The sequence below is a fragment of the Poecilia reticulata genome, linkage group LG23 (assembly GCF_000633615.1).
Source record: "Poecilia reticulata strain Guanapo linkage group LG23, Guppy_female_1.0+MT, whole genome shotgun sequence".
NCBI classification, from domain to species: domain Eukaryota; kingdom Metazoa; phylum Chordata; class Actinopteri; order Cyprinodontiformes; family Poeciliidae; genus Poecilia; species Poecilia reticulata.
Window position 1 is genome coordinate 10,417,338 of NC_024353.1, and position 12,156 is coordinate 10,429,493.

The window sequence follows — 12,156 nt, forward strand, 5'->3', positions numbered from 1 at the left end:
GCCTATATTCAAGCTCTGAGACAAAACGCAGCCTTCCCCTTATTAAAAATGCATGGACTATGTCTAAAAGCAGGATCTGTGCCAGTAAGCAAACCCATTAAAAAAAAAGTCTTCCTTTCCTGGTAATCCAGCCAGAATTATGAAAAAAGGTTGTCAACAGTGATAAAAAAGTGTAAGATCTCTCTCTGCATATTCCTAAAAGATAAATGAACCAATGCTGCGTACAGAATATGCGTGGTGGGAAATGTAATAGTTTGGGTTTTTATGTATAATATTCACTATTTAAACATAATTTGTTGCGTTGTCCCTCCAAAACAAAGCACGATCCAAATGCAAACACTAAACGAACATTATATTTGTAGTGATGATGAATGTAACACTTCAGACAGACATTGTAGTTGCTATAATCTTTATATGTAAAAAAAAAAAAAAAAAACCCATATAGGATTCATGACAATTAATAGTAATAATAACCATAGAATTTTGTGAGCACATTCTTATAATCAAAAATTTACAGCGTGTCTTGGGTTGTTGCTTTTTTTAAAATTTATTCCCCCCCCAAAAGATAATTATTTCTTTCATTTCAAACCTGTTCAAACATGAGCTCCCTCAGTCGGCCAATCTTGTCTCCGTCCTCGGGATGATTCATAATATAGTCCTTCACGAAAAAGGCCTGCAAGTAAACAAAATGCAGAACATTTGAAGGCCCGAAGGCGGCTGTGCTTTCCGCGTGACGATGTTACCTGAATCCCAGCAGGCCGTCACTCGGTGAATGCGAATGTGTTTTATGTCTTGTTTTTGAGCAGCCCCTTCAATGCATTTAGGAAGGTTTGAGCAAACACGCAAGGAAAGTGAACAAAAGAAAGCATTACTTCCATTGGATTTTAGAGGAGTAGGAAGGGAGGATTTAAAGATCAAGGTTTATAAAAGCTTTTTCTTTAATACAATTTTTCCAATTGCAAAACCAAAGAAGAAGAAAAAAAGTCCTCCTGCTGCTAAGCTAATTATAAAATACTAATTCAATTCAGAATTCTGTCATTTATATACTCTTGTTTTTATTTTAATACATTGATTTAATATTAAAAATATAATAAGTACCAGTGTAATTTAGCCATAGGTTTTGCTTACTACAAAACAAATACGCTAATATTAGCTAGTTAACTAGCCTGGCTACCTGTAGCTGGTTAGAATAACTCATTGATATTTGTCTTCTCATTGGTAGCTACGTTTTGTGACGACCATGTAACAGAATGACTGTCTACTAGCTAACCACCAAAAACATTTGGTGGTTAGCTTCTACTCATGTTAGCATCTACTTTGGGGCTTCTTGGTGAAGCTAAACAAAAGGATCGACTTCCCTGGTTTTGATCAAAATCTCAAATAATTGGACAAATTAAAGCTGAACTGTGTGCCTATTTGCTGAAAGGGAATTCTTTCAAAAACAGTTTCAGATTAAGACTAGCATAAATAGGAAAATATAAGAACTAATCCAATGAGTCCAATTTTTCAGAGCTGCCATTCTGCATCTATTGGATGCATTCATGTGTTTCGGGTGTGTTGGTGGAGGAACTCATTGAAAAGTAACACGATAGTAGCTCTAACCTGGACTGAATAAATTGACTACAAATTTACTTAACTCCATACTGTATATGATTTATGAAATATGAACCCTTTGTGTAGTTTAAAAAAAAAATATATATAACAAAAATCTTCAATCATCCCGATCTCGTAAACAACGTCAGTTTTTAAACGCCTTTTGGGCAGTTATCCAGGGCGGCATTAGAAATGAGGGCGGAAGAGAACTTATCGTTTTCCATTTCCTCTAGACGTGTGTCGTCAAAGAGGATTTGGCGTCACCTGCTTGTTTACTTGGGAAACTATCCTACATGTTTTGTGCGAGACTGCACCGTATCGCACCCCGCCATATTATTTAGACGACTTCCTGCATTTGTGTTGTTCGGAGGACGGCAAAGGGGAGCGGCCCGCCATGCAAGAACCACTACTGCCCTTGAACCAAACATTGTGTATTCTCGCCCAGCGAGCTAGAAGCTTTGTTCCCCCTCATATTCCCTATACATAAACTGTCAAGTCCTTGCTGTTTACAGTGGCATCAACACTTGTCATACGTCCACAGATTACTGCAAATCCTTCCCAGTCTGTGCTAGACTCGGCTGAAAGCGGGGAGAGAGGATGAGACGATGAAAAGCCCAGCTCACAATCTGCTCTCAAATCTGCCCCAAAAGGAAATTCAGAAGGAGGAGAAGAAGAGGAAGGGAAAAAAATAGAAAAGAAGAAAACGAGGAGAGGCACTAAAAGGTAAAAAAGGGGGGGCTGTTTGCAAAAAGCGCAGTACAGTTCCTCTCAAGGACACAGCTGTCTGTTTTGAAAGAGACAGACTGAGAGAAAAGATGCTTGAGGCTGCTTTAAACAGTCACAAACAAACACAGATCCCTATCAAACGGCTTTCGCAGGCTGAATACTCAAGGTGTTTTAATATTCCAAACATCACCAGATGGCAATCTTTATCAAATTAGTATGCACCGCACAGGATAGCATATCTTATTAAGCTCTGCAAAATGGTTAGATAACACATTTTAAAACATTTGAGTGCATAAATATTGTAGGTTTTTTTTTTCCTTTTTTTACCCCTTTGGTTGCATTTCAGCTTCAACCACAAATCATAAGCCTCAGGGAAAGGAAAAAAAATAAAAATAAAGCTGCAAAGCTGATCGATAATCTGCAGCGTGATGGAAATTTCTCGTCGGACTGCGACGAGTGGGACCCGGCTACCGAGAGACTTCAGTTAATCATTAGCAAAGTCCAATTAGAGAGGGAGCGCTGATGGGAGGGGAAAATAAATCACAACGCGTTTCTTCCCTCCCTCCTCCTCTTCTTCTTTGGAAAGGGGCTTCAACTCGGACTGGAGCAATAAATCTGAATATTAATAATGACAATTTCTCCCTCATTTGTAGCAGGGCCTCCACGGCTGCCAATCGGCATTAAGGAGGGAGAAGAAATTAATAGATTTATAGGTGCGGCCCGCGAACGCTCGCGATGTCGCGATGGCTCGAGGAAAATCGGGGTTGATGTTGGTGGCAGTGTGTTTGCGGCACGAACAAAAAAAAAAAACAAAAAAAAAAGGAGCCATATTTGTCCAGTTTGAGTAAATATTCAAAATTTCTTTTGTATTATTATTATTATTATGCAAAGAAAGAGGATAGGGATTTACAAGAAATTAAAAGTAGCAGAGAAATATGGATACAGCTTTCTGCATTGGGCCTGCAAACAGGCATGCACAACGAGGAAATGCACATGCTCCCCCTCACCCCCCACCTCTTCCTGCCTCCAGATCCACGCTCACAGCAGTTGCTAAGCGACAAGCAGAAGAGTCCACTCAGTTTGCTGAGGCTAAAAAGTATTTTCTTGAGTAGATTTTAAGTTGTTTTTCCTTTTCTTTTCTTTTTTTTGAGGCTGTTGTGCTTTTCCTGGAAAATTGGAGCACGCCGCGCGGTTATCCTCCAATCTCCCGCGCGCCGCTCTCGAGAAGCTGCAAGCAGATGCAAATGTTTGTCGGCGAGACGGAAGACGTCTCTCCTTTTTGTGTCTGCCTTTTACTATTCTATCCTATAATGCGGCAGCTGCATAAATCCTCCTACCTCATTCAATAAGCTAATATTAGTCATCCATCTCTTTACACTCCTTCCCCCCACCCACCCCCACCCCGCTATTTCTCTTTATGCGATTTTTTATGCGACGCCGCTTTCTCCCCTCATCTATCCTTCCATCCAGCCATCTATTCGCTGACTGAAAGCTCCATTCCATCCCCTCATTCCAGCATCAACCATCTATCTCATTTTTCTGCTTCCAGCCCTCCTCTTGCTCTCCACTCATCTATAAATTCGATCAAAACCTCGCCGGGCCGCTCGTGCATCCATCCATCCAGCTGTTCATCTGCTCCTTTTTTCTTTTTTTCTCCCTCTCCCCATACGGCCCCCTCCGCTTCATGCGTCCCACCTTCATACATCATTAGGCAATCTATATGTCAGTGCTTCCCGACCCTCGGTCTCTGTGGAACCGTCCGCCGCCGACGCCCCGTTCGTACCTCTTGGTAGCGGGCCAGGCCTCCGTTGACGGCGGCGTCGATGACCCCGTTCAGGCACATGGTGAGGGGGTTGATGTTCTGCATCTGCCGGCTCTGGCACTGGGTGATCAGCGTGCGCAGCTGCAGGTTCTTGTTCTCGATCACCTCGATGGCGTTCTCCAGCGGGCTCACCTCCACCTGCGCGGTTGGGAAAACGTTCCGCTCAGCGTTACAAGCAACTCCACAGGCGCCTTTTGATTCCTTTGAATTTAACCGAAACGTTCGCTCGCTTCAATTTAATCCAAGGCGACGAAAACTCAAAGTTGACTCACCACACTAATAGATTTCAAGCTGTTATTTCTGTTAAGTTTGAGGATTATGGCTCACGGCTAAAGAAAACGAAGCAAAAACACGGTTCTCATAAAAGTTCTACCTTGCGTCAGAAATAAAAATATTTTAAAAATAGAAAAACATTTTTTAATCACAATACTTGGGTTATGATAATGACTATTACTTTATAGTAATAAAGCCTTCGAAAGTGATGAAAGTGCTTCACAACAAGCAACATCACAGGTAGATAAATGATAAAATAGTAAATAAAATTAAGCTTAGTAAAATTTGTGTAAAGTGGAAGAAAAAAATGCAAAAAAAAAATCTGAATGTCAGTAAAAAACAATTTATGGGTATAATTTTTGTAATCTTCTATAATGCTCAACTTTGAAAAACTGAAATCAGACTTGTTGCTCCCATTCTGCCTTCTAAATTTTAGTTCTTAAACATTCACGCTTTTAATTCTCCTGGATTTCATGCTTTATTGACCACTATTAGGCAGCTTCGTTTTATCTTTTGTTTATCCTGGAATAGTGGATAGTTTCTACATTTCTATACTCAACTCTAATTGACAATTTTCACAGACCTTTTATACATTTAATTGGTCAAATTAAGACAGTTGTGCTTCAGGGAAAATAAACACATTTTGTACATTTTAGCTCTTGAGAAATAATACTCGGAATTTTCAGAGCCATTTTCTCCTGCAGTGAATAAAAACTATTAAATGTATCTCACGAAAAACAAAAAAAATCCAACAACCAAACAATTAAAATGCTCTCCATGTTTCAGAAGTGGGTGCTAATTATCTTAGCATCTCTTTTACAAGTGGAAGGAAGCAGCAATTACTCGGCTCCTGGTCACTTTTAAGCACGCTTTTCTTTTCATCCTCCATTTTCCATTTCTGACTTTCATATTTTAGTCCCTCATAAAGACTAATCCTTTAGCCAATTTCATATTTCATGTGCAGATGTGCTGCTAAACCATCACAGGGTAATTCAGAATTTACATTCAGGCAATTTTGCAGCACGTTCAGCGGCTGGAACTAAAGAATATGAGCTCAGACCTTAAAAGACCGAAGCTGGCTCGTGTTTCGCATATTCACTGGACGCCATTTCAGTGTCAACCCACTTCTTTGGCTTCTGAATGATACAATTTTAGAGGGTTTTTGAAAACCTACACGTTCGAAACTGGTGGACGTTTAAACGTTTCCCAAAATCTGAGCCATTTCTTCGGGGAATTTAAAGTCAAAATGTACGTAGGTGTCTAAATCTCCCTTATGTGTGACGGCCGTGTATGATTTTATGTCTTCAAGGTAATTTTTTATTTTTCTTTAATCAAGAGTGTTAGCACTCACCAGCTCTCTCTTCTCGACTTCAAACCAGCGGGAAATGCCTGGGAGACTCTGAACCAAAGTCAGGGTAGTCCTCTCCACCCACAGGCTCTGCAAAAAAAAAAAGAAGAAAAAAAAAGAAAACCTTATTTTTATGAGATTGTGCTGATCACTAGAAACCCCCCCCCCAAAAAAAAAAACATCCCTACTTATGCCTAATGCACAAATGCTCTCCATTTCAAGCACTTAAGGCGACACATCCCGCAAAAAAGGTTCGCTTCTGGTTGCAGGTCAAGTGTCACGTCTGATCCGTTATGTCATCATTCACGTTCCGGCGCTTACACAGCGGGGCCGGCGCGCTCGTCAATACGCCCCGCGTCTCGCAAGGTCACTCTGACAGGATGTAAACCGCGGCAACTCGAGTATTTACAGGAGGCTCTTAATATAACACATTCATCCTATAGCGCTGCATATGTGACAGCGTGTGTGCCACAATGTAACCATGTCGACAAACCTGAGGAGTGGAAAAACTGTTCAGTATTTATTGTGCTGTGTTTCCGCCTACTGTATTCTCAAAACCTCACGTTCTTTTTGATTTGACTAGACACTGCCTTGTGTCTAGTCAAAGCCACTAGCTTTTTGCACATTTTGTTGATTTGCAACCACAAATTTGACTGTTTTAGTTACAATTGGTGCAATTTCATGTAAGAATAAATACAGCTGTAGCTACAGAAGAAACACTACTTTACAGGCTTCTGGAGGAGCAGCACAGATCCACGGCTCAGGTAGGGGGGGAATTTGTCACTAATCTGGTCAGAGAGACGGAAAAACTAATCCGTTGCTGAATGAAAGCCATGAGAAAGTCTCGATTGCTTTTTGCTATAAGAAACATACAAAAAAAACTGATTTATAAGCAAGAAACTGATTTTGAAAAAACCTATGCATTCCTTACACACAGAAAAGCCAATTAAACTTATTTTTTATAATTGTCTTTTTGTTTTCTTTTTTCTTTGCTGAAGAGACCTTAAAGAGAAATTGGGATAGATACAAGATGAGATAATTTTTTTGGTTTAACTCCAGTTTTGGACGAAGCGTTTTGCTCCAGGACCCTCCAAAAGAGCAGCTGAGAGCGGAGGCGCAGCATCGATCCAGTGTCCTCGCGCTGAAGGAGGGTCTTCCGACTCACTACACAGCCCTGCCGCCCTCTATTGATTTTATGCTTTTAAAGGCCAAGAAACCCACCTGAACACAACTCGCAGGAGGCAAAAAAAGAAAAAAAACAAAAACAAAAAAAAGAAAAAGAAAAACAGTGCCTCCAAACAGGAAGTTGAGAGAAACGTCCAACATAGATACAAGGCTCTCCGCATTTCCACTGAAATAATATAAACAAATTTTTTTTGTGTCTGTGTTCGATTGATGGCTTTTTTATTTACGGGGAGATCACACAATAATCATACATTACCAGACCTGCTGCGCACTCTAGTCACAACATTAATGTTTATTGCACGCTATTCCTTCCTCAAGGCCAGAGACATCCAGCCTAAATGAAAATGCGATACCGTGATTAAATTTAGCCAAGTAACCTTGATGGAAGTGATGAGAAAACGTTACGAAGCCTGCGTGCAATAAAAGCTGAATATTTATGAGTGTAATATTGGGTTCTGTGTTGCTGGGCGTCTTAAAAGTGTGTGCAGCTGCAGGACCGCATCAGCCTGAAAAGGCTTCATTTGCGCTCAAGCCTCACACGGCTCCGACTACTGCCTGGGTTTTTTATGTATAATTACCGATGCTGCTTCCCTAATGAATAAAACATGCGCCGCCGTACACAGACTAATACCGGAGCGCAAGCTATCGCTACATACATGCGTGATAGATGAGAGAGGCCAGGAAGGATGTCAATGAGCCCGTTTCAAATGGTTCAGGTGAGAAAGCGCTAATGGAATTATCAGTCTTAACATTTTCCCCTATATCCACATGTGTAGGTGTTCTCGCGCTTCTTTCTCTACCTTAAACTCGTTCTCCTTGTCTTTGGTGCCCTTGTGGAAGGGTCGGTCGTATCGGAACTTCCAGATGTGGTTGAACTTGTAGAAGCTCTTGATGTTGTCCGGCACGCCGTCTCGCTGCAGCACGTCCTGGCTCTCCGGGATGGGAGTTACAGCGTAGATCTGCAGGTCTGGAATCCCCCCCAACAAGTCAAGGAAAGTGTGAGAGTGCAAACGAGGGAGAAGGGCTGCGGGGCTGAAACGGACAATTTTTCAAAAAGCTGGAGGACCACGGGAACCCTTAGGATGTTCCAATGGGCAGATGAAGATTTTTTTTTTCCTTCTTAAAGTGTGGTTGAGTGCCTTGTTTACATCCACATGGAGGGAAGGGAATGTCGGCAGGACATAGGGTGTGTAGGGGTCTTCAAAGCAAGCAGTGGAGCCATTTGGTTTATTTTTGCTTAACTCAGTCTCACCTTTATTAGCCGAGACTCTCGCACTGATGAGCAGATTTATGATAGGAAGAACGGCTGATTAAAATCAATCATGAATGCACGAGTGTTGGTGATAAGGATACATGAATGGGTGAACAATGTGACAGAGGTGCCATTTGTTGGCATAATATTAAAACAACACACCAGGTGTGGATGTAGACGATCGATATCGATGTCAAATTTACACGGGTATGTCCAAAACATTCACATGTGGACATGCAAAACGTAAATCCTATTCGCACACACATTAAATGTACACGTACGATTCACATGTTTGGGCAAATAATTCACATGCAAACCGAGTCTTGCCATCCTTAGAATTAACCTGCATGCTGACACTGCAAAAACGCATGCCAACAATTCGCATGGTACGTGTTCAGATTTCACCAAAACCCATTTCATTTTAATGTGCACACATTCAATTCACATTTACATGTGAAGTTTTACATGCGCACGCATCCTACGCACACGTGCAGGCGTTAAATAACCCTGTCCATGCGTATAGTGCGCTCATGTTTGTATACCGTTCAGACCGACGTATGCACACACGCATCCGTTTACACACTCACAAATCACTTGACACACAACTCGCAAGAAGATTTATATGTAATCCAGAAGTAGATGTAGAACATTGAGATGTAGATTAAGTGATTTTTTTCCCCAGTCGTCGTGTCTGTGTGTTGCGTTTCGGTACTTCTATGTAGGCCAACACTTGTCCCATACATACGTGTGAATAATTAACAAGGCCAACATGTTGTATTTATTAATTCAAGCAATGCATGGAAGTGAAATGAGCTTTCCCTTTGCTATTCAGAGGATGTGCTATATGTACAGTGAGAGTGGTTTCAGGAAACAGAATAATGCCAAGTACAATAATTGTTTTGTGCAGCACTGTGGAGGCTCAGGCAGCCAGAGATGCAATTCTTACAGCTGAACCATTCAATATACGTTGACCTATTTCTCAACCTGATTTAGATTTTAGTTTTCTGTGAATCTTCAAAAACCAAACAAACAGGCTTATTCCCATTCACTGGCAAAAAATGTATAAAATAAAATAAAATAAATCATGAGCCTCTTTGGGAAACCAGATTCTGGGTTTATTTCCCACCACAGTGCACCTGACTGCAGTTTGTTTGTTGCATGCACTCTGCAGTACAGTCTACTTTTGTAAGTGGCTGATGAAACGGCAAGGAATGGCATGTGGTCAGTTATGGATACAGGAAACATACAAGTACCCGTGTTTTCTGTTGTCAGTAGACAGTTAAACACAAAAAAGAAAAAAAGAAGAAAAGATTCTGTCTCGTCAAGGATACACTGTGCATCGGCCTGGTATATGGTCTGGTCCGGCTGGTTGACGTGCTGCATAGCGATGGCGTGAGGAAACTCGTTGAGCATCCGCTGCTGGAAAGCCTCCAGCCTCTCGTAGTCATGGCCGCGGCACACAAACTCTTTATTCTGCAGCATAGAGTGAGGGAATTTTAGAGGTGAAGCAGCACGGGGATAGCTTGACATCTAGTGGCTGGAGCACGCAACTGCAAACTCCAATAAGGACAGGGTCCGTTACATCATTAAATGGCGCAGAATAAAAGTTGCTGAATGTCACCTTACACTGGAGGAGTCTTGCATAAGAGAATGTTAATTCTCTCTGCAGCTTTTTCCCCCAATTTTGCAGACAGGAAAAGTATTACACAATCCAATATAGAGAATATGAAAATTGTGTTGTTTTTTTTACCCGTAAGAAGAAAGGGAACTTCTTTCCATAGAAGCCAACTCTGAAGAATTCGGGCTCTAATCTTTGCTGGTCCATGATTTTGTCATACAGGGACGCTTCCATCATCTGACAAAGAAAATCAGCCGCTGCGTTTATAATTTCCCTCTTTTCCCAAGCTAAACGGATTAATAGAAATCCTGTTTTCAAATCTTGACTGCATGCCTGCAGCTCCTCTCACAGCTCACCCTCATTTTGCTCAAGTTCCTGTAGTCGTAGTAAGACTCGTACTGGTCGGCGAGCTCCCTGCAAAGGATGATGCCGTTCTCCCAACACTGAGGTTCGAAAAGAGCAGAAAGAAAGAGAGGAAAAAAAAAAAAAAGTAAGAACAAACCCTGAAGGAAAAATCAGATTCAACATGCAAGATCGTTAACAATCCACTTGATGGCACTATTGAGCCAACAAAAAAAAAAAATAAAGATAAAGAATCAATTGCACCCTCTCCTTGCACAGGTATTGGTACAGAATCCAGCAGACTTGCTAATTAAACAGGAAGCTTTTCCTGCTGCCTGCTGCCTCCCCACCCCTACGAGGTCGTGCCGGCAGATGGCAAAGCCAGCGAACGTGAGGACTATTTCTATCGAGAGGAGTAGTTTTAATGATTCCCTAAATTCATCTGGGATTGGGGAGCTTTTTGATAATTTGTCTCTGCAAGAAGTGTCTCTCTGAAGAGCAGTAAACTTTTGATTAAACCATGAAAATGTTGGCGTATTCAGCTAAAAAAAAAAAAAAAGAAAAATTGTTGGAGGACACAGCATGCTTAAAATTTTAAGTATTATACTGAAATGCAGGATAAGATCGCGCACGCTGTGCGCTGGCTCACCTTTCCCCTATCAAAGTTTTGGATGATGGTGAGATGCAAATACTCCTTCCTCTGCCACTCGCTCTGCATGGGGTAGTTAAGAAACTCTCTAAGAGGTCGATCTGACCATTCCAGTAGCTCGTCATACAGCAGCAGGGTGTACGAAGCTTCTGCAATAATCACGAAGAAAGAAGTTCAGATCAGACGTGTGACGTTACGAAAAAACGACTGGAGGATAACACGGTACAGGCGTTCAGAAGTACTCGTGCGTTTTACATTTTTCCACTTTTTCTTAAGGTACAACCATATTTTTTTCCCCATGCAATTCATGGGCTATATTGTCTTGTCGGAAGGTGAACTTCACCTCAGTCTCAAGTCTTAACTGCCTGAACTTTGATTCATGTATTGCATTTGTGACTCCTCTAAGCAACTGTTTTTTTAAGAGTGCAACTTTTATCAAAATTTATCAACTTGTTGACTTTTGGAGACCCCGATGATGGTATAGCAGTTTTTTTCTTTTGAGTTTGTCCATCACATAAGATCTCAATACGACAAGGTTGTGTTTATAACATGGCTAAAAGTGGAAAAGTTCAAGGAGTATGAATACCAAGACGGTAAGAACAGCAAAATATGAATGCATGTATACAGTGGGGAGAACAAGTCTTTGATACACTGTTGATTTTTCAGGTTTTCCCACTTGCAAAGCATGTAGAAGACTGTAATTTTTATCATAGGTACTCTTCAACTGTGAGTGATGGAATCTTAAACAAAAATCCAGAAAAATACAATGTATGATTTTTAAATAATTAATTTCCATTTTATTGTGTGAAATAAGTATTTGATCATCAACCAGTAAGAATTTTGGCTCTCACAGACATGTTAGTTCTTCTTTAAGAAGCCCTCCTGTTCTCCACTCATTACCTGTATTAACTGYACCTGTTTGAACTCGTTACCTGTATAAAAGACACCTGTCCACACACTCAATCAATCAGACTCCAGCATCTCCACAATGCCCAAGACCAGAGAGCTGTGTAAGGGACATCAGGGATAAAATTGTAGACCTGCACAAGGCTGGGATGGGCTACAGGACAATAGGCAAGCAGCTTGGTGAGAAGGCAACAACAGTTGGTGCAATTATTAGAAAATGGAAGAAATACAATAATAACGGAAATAACGGAAAATCTCCCTCGGTCTGGGGCGGCATGCAAGATCTCACCTCGTGGAGCATCATTGATCTAGAGGAAGGTGAGGAATGAGCCCAGAACTACACGGTAGGACCTGGTCAATGACCTGAATAGAGCTGGGACCACAGTCTCAAAGAAAACAATCAGTAACACTCTACGCCGTCAAGGATTAAAATCCTGCAGTG

General features: G+C 41.2%; 1 protein-coding gene across 4 annotated transcripts in view; it reads right to left on the reverse strand.

Annotated features, from left to right (window-relative positions):
* dock4b (dedicator of cytokinesis 4b) overlaps positions 1–12,156 on the reverse strand; it is a 177,383-nt gene that overhangs the window by 17,448 nt on the left and 147,779 nt on the right. For all 4 annotated transcript variants that reach the window (XM_008401053.2, XM_017302825.1, XM_017302824.1 and 1 more), the window contains 8 exons: positions 10,809–10,957; positions 10,174–10,260; positions 9,950–10,054; positions 9,531–9,672; positions 7,748–7,914; positions 5,766–5,852; positions 4,103–4,279; positions 590–673 (listed from right to left, as the gene is read on the reverse strand). In XM_008401053.2, the coding sequence (XP_008399275.1) occupies positions 590–673; positions 4,103–4,279; positions 5,766–5,852; positions 7,748–7,914; positions 9,531–9,672; positions 9,950–10,054; positions 10,174–10,260; positions 10,809–10,957 (998 nt within the window). The remainder of the gene's footprint in view (positions 1–589; positions 674–4,102; positions 4,280–5,765; positions 5,853–7,747; positions 7,915–9,530; positions 9,673–9,949; positions 10,055–10,173; positions 10,261–10,808; positions 10,958–12,156) is intronic.